Here is a 9,885-nt window from a genome sequence, read left to right as displayed (position 1 = left end):
TGAAAACTTGAGACCTGTAGACAAAGTTGTTATTTTATAGGATAATAAATTCTTGAATACTTCTGGCTCAAAAAATACTGTTCATCATCACAAGTGTGTTTTTAATATTCTATATTTAGCTTGTAGGGCAGAACGGCATAAGGACCAAGGCCAACATCTGGAATGAAGATATAAATACTATCAACACTCTAGAAGCTGGACTTGAGCTCTACCTTCCTAAGAAGGGCGAGCACACTGACATTTAACAAACACATACACCACCTAGAGAGGACAGGGATGCTACAGAAACAAGGATTCTGTTTCTTAGGATTTTTCTGCTCCAACAGAAAACAACTGACCAGTATCTTTTTTAAACGGTTTCTCTTCACTGTTTGGTTTGTGACAGAAAAAACAAATAAACTCCTACGAGCTTGAAGCTGAAATCAAGTTTGCATTCACAGCTTTTCTTCCCCTGTATCACAGAAGTATCAAAACATATGGCCCATAGGCTGGATCCAACCAGTGGAGCCTTTCAATCCATCCAGCCAAGCTACGAGTGGGCACCAGAAGTTGGAAGACATAGACTGCTGCAGAACTTGGGGGCTCTTTGGCCTGTGGGACATGGCCCTCTCAGCCACCACCCACGGAATTGCTCCCCCAAACTTGCTGCTGCTACAGTTAGACCCCTTACCACCTTGTGCCGAGTCCAGCGGTCCAGATCCAGCCCAGGGTCCCAGGTGAATTTGACATCCATGCCCTAAAGCACACGTACATGCACCGCCCCCCATTGTCAAAGGGTTTTTAACATGGTCTAAGTAGGAAGTCTCCCAATCCATGTGGTCCTTTTTTAATTAAAAGCAGTAATTTTGTAGGGAGGTGTAAGGGGGAATCCCTCTAATGAATTTCTACTTCAAAATCTAGAGAGTGTTAGATGACAGGGGGCATATCTATGCATGCATTAATGCGCATTAAATCTAGTACCTCCATTGCGAGGTACTAGGAACATGCACATTAGCCTGACTTAATGCATATTAACTAAACAGCACAGTTTTTTAGTGACATTTTAATGTGCGTTAAAATAACCTAATGCATATTAAAGTGCACATGTAGACAGACCCAGTCACACCGCTTTGTAAATTAAGCAGGTAACTTCACTCATGTGAGTTCCACTGATTCACTGGAGCCATTCACTTGACCAAATGTTTATTTTCAAGACCATAAATTAAACCATAAGAGTTCAGAATGGTTGAATTTGTTCTTCTCTTTTTAACAGTCTAACAATTTAACTATATTCATAATAGTAAATTAAAATATTATATGCATGACATAAGTATAAACAAACACACAGGTATGACACCAATGCCTACAATCCCAAATAAAGATTGTGGCTGTGTTGTGCTAGGTTCTGCATAGAAATTAACAGCATCACCTGCATTTATCCTGCAAGTTCCTTCAGAAAAAGGAACTTACAGAAACTTCCGGATTTTGTTTTTACTGTAAAAGATGCTTTGTCTTCTTCTAATTCACAACATAAACTGGGAACGAAGTTTTCCAAGGTCTTGAGTTTCAATGCCAACACTCTCTCTTAGTAACAAAAACCATTTGCGATAATTTTAATGATCCCTCAGGGCATGTTAAATTTTTCTTACACAGCAGCACTGAGTTAATCCCTAGGACTCCACATGTTTTGCATGCACAGGATAACACCTCTGTAAAGCTGAATTTAGAATCCCCTAACAGAAAATCTCCAGACCTACACAGTAGCATTGTGCTCTGTTGATGAAACCATTCTCACAATAACAAAAGAACAAAAAATAGATATACCTCTAGAAAATTAACTAGTGGACCTCTTCACAGCACAACCATGCTGACCCTAGATTTAGTACTATTGCTCCATTCCAAATAGAACAGTGGTGTTTCACTTTACTTGAATGGGACATGTCCAAAACCTACTGTAGCAAGATTAAAGTTACCCATTGGAACTATTCCAGAATGTGAAGAGTGACTCCAAATGCCAGGAAACATGATCCAACCGTAACTCTGACCTCCACCACTGCTGCTAGTAATAGCCACTGGAAATCAGACTCTGAAGGAGGTAACAAAGATTAACAAACTACTAAGGGAAGTGGTGTTTTCTTGGTTCCTTGAAGTTGAGACTGGATTCTTTTTCAGAAGACTCTTTAGCCAAATGCATGGTATCAGCATGAATACAATAGTCACTGAATGATACTCAGTGGTCTCTGTTATACAAAAGGTCAAATGGGATGATCTAATGGATGCATCTATTAAAAGAGAGATTAAGAAAGACTAAAAGAATGTGCTATTTATCTGCATACAATCCAGCTATTTGTTACATTAGGTACAGCTATATTGTATGAGCAACGGGTATTATTTGGAGCAGGTTAGCAGATTTGGCACATCAGAAAGATCAAGTATACTTCATTTTAGTACTGAAAATTGTAGGTTATATCAATAAAGATGTACAAGGGATCACACCAACAGTGCAGCAGCAGCAGTCTCTATGGTATAGCAAAACAACCTCAGAACACAGGAAGGTCTTATAGCATTTAGCATATGTCACATGGCTTTGTATGAGATATGCTGTTTTTGTGTGTAGAATCTGCCTGCAATGCTAGAATTAAACCAAAGTTGTGCTTTAGCAAGCAGAATGCATTAGACCTTGTTATGAAGTGCTCACATGATCAGTTCCCAGTGCTCAGTAGCACCTGTGAGGCAGAATGCTAATATACATTATTAGTGTGCTGAGATATTCCTGAGCACAAAAGTTGGGGTTGCACTACAGAAGTGGCACACACCTACACTTTGCATTTTCTGATTTTTAAGGGTTTTAAATTACTCTTCCCGTTTTGGAAGGGCACGAGTCATATCTAGGCTAGCTGATCTCTGCCTTAACTGAGTTTTTATGCACTTGATTTCCTAGGTTAGAAAAATCCCTAGCACTCCCACTTACCCATGTACCACAGACCAGTTCTCTTTCTTCACTACTTCTGGCTCCTTGCCACAGAACATACTGGGTGCACACTGGTCTTTTCTACATTGTCTTCCCCTCTCTCCTCAGTTCACCTCTGCACAGAGGTAGGTGTCAGCATGGCACCTGGGGGAGGATACAGAAATGGCATAGGCACCAGTCTCAAGAACATCGTTGTTATTTTTTTTTTTTAAGGGGGAGAGAAACATTGGCTAGCAAGGCAAAGGAGATTAGGACCAGAGACTTAGAAGACACTGGGTCAATTCCTCATTCTACCTTAGACTTCAAGCATTACCACCGACAAGCCTTAGCACCTCCATGGACGAGTTTCTCACCCGAAAAAGTAGAAATAACCAGATTTTCCTATTTCTCAGGGACACATAATGACGGACCATAATTATTAAAATCACCTTATTCTATTAAAAACGATTTGAAAAACATAAGTGAGTTCTGTACTTTCATTGCAGGGCGATTTGTTAATCTGCACATAGGCCATCCAATTTCTCACTTTTAAACATGCTGAAGGCTTACACCCAATCAGAGTAGATGCCTCTAGGAGTTGCCTCTCCAACAGTACACCTTGCATGTAACCTTCAATAAAGATCAAGTTGTGCCCCTTTACATGTTGTGGATAAATACACTGAAGACTGTGAAAGTCCTGAACTCTGTAGTAATTCAAGGCAGATCAATTCCTGTCATTCACCAGTGGATGAGAAAAAGGTTTTTTTCACTTCCATTGTATGCTCTCCGATGCCTTTTGGTCCACTCCACCTTTCTCTGCACAATTCCAAGGCCATTCAGCTGCTCAGATGTACTCCCCCGCCTTTATATGGCTTCAATATTCCCACCATTGTACCACTGCTTTAACCCCTCCTGTTATGCTGTGCCACTTCCTATGCACAATCTGTAGCCTCCTTACTTTGCCAGTTTGAAAGAGACAGGTGGAAGCTATGGGGAAGTAGGAAAATTGGAGGGAAGGTCTGTGGGAAGTTTGTGTACTGGCAGAAGGGACAGAAAAGGAGATACAGAGTTCCCATAATAAAGTCTGGGACTAGTGAATGAGGAAAGAGCTCTATACAGTCATCTGTAGCATACAGCCTCAAAGCCACCCATTCATCTCAACTGAGATGGTTCTCAGCTGAACAACACCACCCCATTAAAATGAGTGCAGCATGGCACATTCAGTCTAAGGTAGGCAAACAGCTCATCTCAGCAGATGTCTTCAACCCCCTCCTCCAGCATTAATACTTGTGAGCCAATCTATTCTTACCATTCAAAGGGCAACAGAAGTGCATCACATTGAGCAGTTAACACTGTGACTTCTGTCACACTTAAAATAAGACGTATAAGCTAGCAACTTTCTTCTCTAGTTCAGTCACCACACATCCTTGGAAACATACCACACCACATCCTAGCCATTTATTTACACCATCAAGCCACACTCACCACAGGTGTCCCCTATTCTTGGCACCACTCCATGCAAGACCTGCCTTCATCCACCCCATACATCCCACAAGCCTGAGCTTTCTTGATGACCTGGATGACAGAGTACTACTCCAACTCTGCTGAAAGCCTGGGTGATTACTGCTCTCAGCTGTATAAGGCGTATATTGCAATACAGCAAGACGTTGAACAAGAGAGAGCATTACACACTTCAGAGCGTCTGAGGTTTGCCTGATCAAAAGTCATGATGCCAACTCCATTTTGGATTTTCAGGTGATGTTAGCATAATGCCAAGTACATGCAGGGTTCAATGCACTCTGACATCTCTCTGAATTTGTACAGGAATATCTCTGATGTTTCAAAAGACTCATAATTACCACAGCTTTTTGTGTAGACTTAGCCTCCTTACTTCTACGTAACTTTATTTAAGAACATTTCAACTTCTAGCAACAAGTCAGCAAAATATTATTTTTCTGTCCACCACTATTTTCCCCCTCCTGAAGGTTTCTGTGTGTGCCTTAAAATTCCTTCATGATTATACTTGTTGAGGATCAATGATAGTATGCAGTGTTGTTTGACACCTATACAAGTCAAACCAATGACTTTCATGTTCTAACAAGTGCTCAACAGTTGTACTTCTGTAAAAACTGTATTAGCTTTATTACATTTAAAAGATAATCCAAGCATTAAAACATGTTCACTATTTCCAGCCTGCTTCATGATTTCCCAAGGTGGTATTCATCAATGCGGGAATGCTTCATTATAATCCACAAAGTCATTCACCAACTCATCAAGCTCCATCATTCTATCAAATAGCATATGCAGACTGAATATTTGTTCCACTGCTCCTCTTGTTCTACAGCCAAAAACTTTCTATCCTTTTATCCCTTCAAATAAGAATCACTGTTGTGTACTAGACATGCCCACTGCTACATACTAAACGTGCCCTTTACTTTTCACTATATCACAAGGTAGGTATATATTTGCAACATGTTGGTTTTCAAATCTGTACTCACAGGGGATCCTCCATTTGATTAAGGGGCAGGGACTGTAAGGCAGGAAGACCCCCCCCCTCAAAAAATTCTTTTTAAGCTCTGCATAAGATGAATTAACAGCAGCTTTTGGCTGTGACAGTATTAAACCTTTAGCTGTGGGCCTGCAAAGACACGGTGAGAGAAGTCAAGGAGTGGACTCCTCCCCTCCTGTAAGTATTCCGTGTTCAGCCATGGTGAGCCTGTACAATGGCTCAAATATATTGCCTGGGCTATACCTAAGCAAGCTTTTCTTCCAGGTAACACATATTTATCATAAGCAGCAATCTGGGTTTTCCGTTTGCCACAGAAAAATGTGGTAAAACCTGGATTTTCTCCTTTAACAGAGAAAAATGAGGGAAAAGGTAGGTTTGCTCTTGCAGGGTGGCAGAGTTCCAGGAAGCAGGGCTGGCTCCTGACCATTGCATGCACTCCTGTGTGGGAGCATGGGGGTGAACATGCCCCCAGATTTGTGCACAGGACAGGGGCAGGCTGTCCACTGCCAGCTCAGGCTCCCCACCCTGCTGCCCTCCCCCAGGGCCTCCGCAGCCCAGCAGGTGAGACTTGGCACAGCAGGGTAGAGAAGCCTAGTGCCACTGTTGTGAGCCCTGCACCGCCATGGTGAGGTGCCCCCTGTTCACCCAGCAGCAGCAGAGATGGCCGTGTGGAGTAGTATCCACCTCTGCTGTCAGCCAGGTAGGGGTCTCCTTACCATGGCAGCGTGGAGCTCCCAGTGGCAATGAACTTCCCCACCCAGCCATGCTGCCTGCTGGGCTGCAGAGGCCCCGGGGGAGGGCAGCAGGGTGGGGAGCCCAAGCCTGCAGCAGGCAGCGCGTCTATTTCCCCTGCCCCTGCCCCTGCTTCCGCTCCGGCTGTGCCACCTAAGGGAGAGGGGGAATGGGCTCTGTGCTCCACCGCAGCAGCTGCCACCTCCTACGTGCAGCAGCCAGGTCTTGCTGTGGTTGGGAACTATGGGGCACCCAGCTGGGCTGTGCATCGTGAGGGAGGGGTGATGGCACGGGCAGGGTACCAGCATAATCAGGGCTGCTCAGCACCACAAAGCAATGGGAGAGAGACAGCTGCACCTGGACCTGCATCCTGGTGAGTGAAGAGGGCAGGGGGAACTCTGATTTTCCATGATAAAAAACCCAAAAATCAAATGCTAAAATTTATGGGTATTTATAATTTATTTTATCAAGAAATCAAGACACCGGTAGCCTTCCAGATTGCTTAAAATTGTAAATATATCAATATCAGGTTCAACTGGTACATATATAATAGTGGTGTTTCATTTTAATCCTGGAAAAGTGCAGATTTTGGTGTTTTTAAAATTAGAGAATTTGCAAAATTTTTAAATCAGAGAAGTTGCAATTTTTAAAGAAAGCAAGCCAGGATGCCTGATCATAAGTAATTTGAACAAGAAAGAAAGAAGTGTACAGGATGAACCCTTAAGTGACATGGTACAGTACTGTATGGATAATAGTAAGCCAGTGAGAAATATGAGAGTAATAAGAGAAGACTAGATAAACTAAGCTGATGTCCTTTATCATGCCCAATTTACCAGCATCTGTATAAATTAGTTAGGGTTGGGCAGAACCCTTATGTGGGTCAATATGGACACAAAATGTATTAATATAAATAACATGATATAAACATAATAATTCATTACACCACATACAAAGAACTGCTCACCCACTAATTGTCCCAGTCAACATTCTTTTTTGTGGAACTAACTCTGCCTCTGGCTCCATATTCCTGATCTCAAGGGAACTTTGAGATCACTTTGATGCTACAGTTGAGTCTATTTTCTTCACAGGAAGAGATCTTCAGCCACAGCCTGGAGTCACAGTGATTATCCCAACACTCATGCCAAATCTGCAACAACTTCATCTTCTTCAAGCAGCAACTGATGCCACTTGCAATTCAGTCACTTTATCCAAAATCCTCTCGTGGAATCAAGACTGGATAGTGGAGCAGTTTTCAGCACCATGTGACAGTCATCCTGGAGAATAACTGGGCTATTGGTCTAAGAGGCTGCTTAACCCAAAAGCCACACTCACATCAGCGTTCCAACAGTCTAAAAGAACTGGATAATCCCACTTGTATTTACAGCTGGACAAGTACTGACTTTCTGGTTAAACACTGAGATAGTGCTTTGTCTCTTGCACTCCATGCCTGCTCTGCCTTCAACATACCAGTGAACTTGTTATAAGGAAAAATTTTATGCTGAGCATTAAGACTAGATAGGAAATGTCCATCTCACTTGCAGCAGTGTTTGAGGGAGACTTGTATGGCATGTACCATTTCAAATCAGCAGTTACTTGACACTCATTTTAAACTTCCTTTTTTGACTAGTGCAGACAACCTCAAATGAGGAAGAGGTTTCAACCATCTATTGCAAAACAATAATCAAGCTTCCAACACAAAAAGATATTTGTATGCTGTGGTATACAAACATTTCACCAGTTATCTGTTGCTTCCTTTCACCACTCAAACCACGCTGGGTGCTTACCATTTCAAACAAGCTGTTTTGTGACACCTTCCTCCCCAGGCCCAACAAGTGCAAAGTATCGAGTTGACTTTTGTTTTTTTGATCAATCCCTAGATTTTGAGAAACTCTACACAGGTTCTAAGTTATTATGTTTATAAAAGAAAGACACTGAAGTTTAGTGGAGAAACTAGCTCTGCCAGGGCTAGAATTTAATTGATGAACTGTTCCCATTAAATATTTAATAGCATCACTGGTTAGGAACAGTGACACCAAAAGCTGAACAACCAACTCCTCTAAAGGAGGGAGTAAAATATCATTTGTAAATGGTGGTGTCTTTAAAAGGTCAAAGAAAGGTCCAACAACTATAGGCAAGACAGCAGAAATCAGGATTCTTGGGATTCTACCCACACCTCTGCCAATGACCAGCTGTGTGGTCTCAAGGAAGTTATTTAAACTCCTGGTGTTTCTGTAAAATGGGACCAAGGATGCAAGCCTCGGGTGGCTTAGTCAATCATTATCTTCATATCAATCATGATCTGAAGTGCATATACAAAGCTAAAAGCAAAGTCAGCAGAAGTTCACACATGCACCCCAAACGGCATGGGCCATCTTTAGTCAAGATAGAATGGTTAGGAAATGGAGGATAACATAAATCAAGTTACTCTGAGCCAGGAGGTGGTACAACTGGCTACAAGCTACTGGATGCAGAACCTCAGAACAGGGAATTTATTTTACTACAATTAAGAAGGGGAAATAGGGAGTTCCAGTCTTTTTGAATTCCCTACCTTACCTGTTTGCGCATGGTATTCATGACTCCCATAAAGCTTGCCAAAAGCTTAGCTTCTTCTCGGGCAGCGAGTTTCTTCTCTGTTTTCTTCTTGTTGCTTTTTTCTGACCCAGAGGCTGCCATGCTCCTCTTGTCTCACCACCAGGAAAACAAGGGCTGGCCAGACCCGCACAGGCACATGCACTGCGGCTGGAAAACACCAGTTACAACACACCGAACTGCTGCAAACAGGAAGGCAGCCGGAAAAGCTGGACAATCCTCGCCCCACCCCCACCCCGGGCAGCTGCGGGGCTGAGCAATCCGCCAGGGCAGAACCAGCTGTCTCCTGGAAGGGGAAGAGGCTGAGCAATCACCTGCTGCGAAAGCCCGGGATCCAGGAAGAGCTGGGCCTTGCAGGCACCTACAGCAGAGGCCGGGGAACGCAGCCTGTCCCGGCGGGGGAGAGGGGGCCGCGGCCACAGCGCCCTGGCGCGGGAGACTCGGGACGTATCAATCGCCAACGGTCTGCCAATAGAACGTGGCTCCTCCGCAGCGTTCCGAGGCCCCGAGGCGGACCGGGGAGCCGCTGGGCGCACACTGACGTCACTGCCCGGCGCGCTCCATCCACGCTCCCCCTCCCGCCGGCCCAGCGCGAGACAAACAAAGAACGGGGAGGGCCTGCGGTGGGTCACGTGACCGCGGTCTGCAGCGACTGGGGGAGGTGGTTCGAGCGTGCAAGCGCAGACCAGGGGGCGGGGGTGGGCTGAGCCGCCAGGCGGGACAGTGCTTTCCTCTTGCAGCTGCAGCCCTCTGGTAAATCTGCGAGCTCTTGGAGGTCAAGGATACACCGGCAGCACCCTTGACCCCCAAGAGCTGGCAGAACAGAGCCTGGAGACTTGTCACAGTTCCCCCCACTCGTGCTTCCATTCAGTGGCCTGGGCTGCAGTGCATCCCAGCAGCCTCCTACCAAGTTAGCTGCGCAAAGCAACACGTTTTATTTACCCTCGTGAGCAGTGCCGGATTTAGGCACAAGCTAAGCAAGCTACAGTTTAGGGCCTCACATTTTGAGGGGCCTTTAAGTGTCAGCTGCCGGACCGGAAGTGATCACGGATCAACAAACAGGAGCCCTGCAGAGCTGGGCAGAGAGGCCATGACTGACTCCTTCCGCGGGGCTCGCGGTTGAGGT

General features: G+C 44.5%; 1 protein-coding gene across 3 annotated transcripts in view; it reads right to left on the bottom strand.

Moving 5' to 3' along the window:
• KLHL7 (kelch like family member 7) overlaps positions 1 to 9,343 on the bottom strand; it is a 34,606-nt gene extending 25,263 nt beyond the window's left edge. The window contains exons 1-2 of one of the 3 annotated variants that reach the window (XM_019534557.1): positions 9,074 to 9,343; positions 8,724 to 8,909 (exon numbers count right to left, since the gene is read on the bottom strand). In XM_019534557.1, the coding sequence (XP_019390102.1) occupies positions 8,724 to 8,843 (120 nt within the window). In that variant the 5' untranslated portion in view covers positions 8,844 to 8,909; positions 9,074 to 9,343. Of the gene's footprint in view, positions 1 to 2,950; positions 3,095 to 8,723; positions 8,939 to 9,073 lie in introns of those variants that run through there. The other 2 variants (XM_019534574.1, XM_019534566.1) reach the window with 2 other exon arrangements.
• Between the last annotated feature and the right edge of the window lie 542 nt (positions 9,344 to 9,885).

The sequence above is a fragment of the Crocodylus porosus genome, unplaced genomic scaffold (assembly GCF_001723895.1).
Source record: "Crocodylus porosus isolate Cpor-Errol unplaced genomic scaffold, CroPor_comp1, whole genome shotgun sequence".
NCBI lineage: Eukaryota > Metazoa > Chordata > Crocodylia > Crocodylidae > Crocodylus > Crocodylus porosus.
The sequence above is the reverse complement of the archived record's forward strand: the minus strand, read 5'-3'. Positions and strand labels throughout refer to the sequence as shown.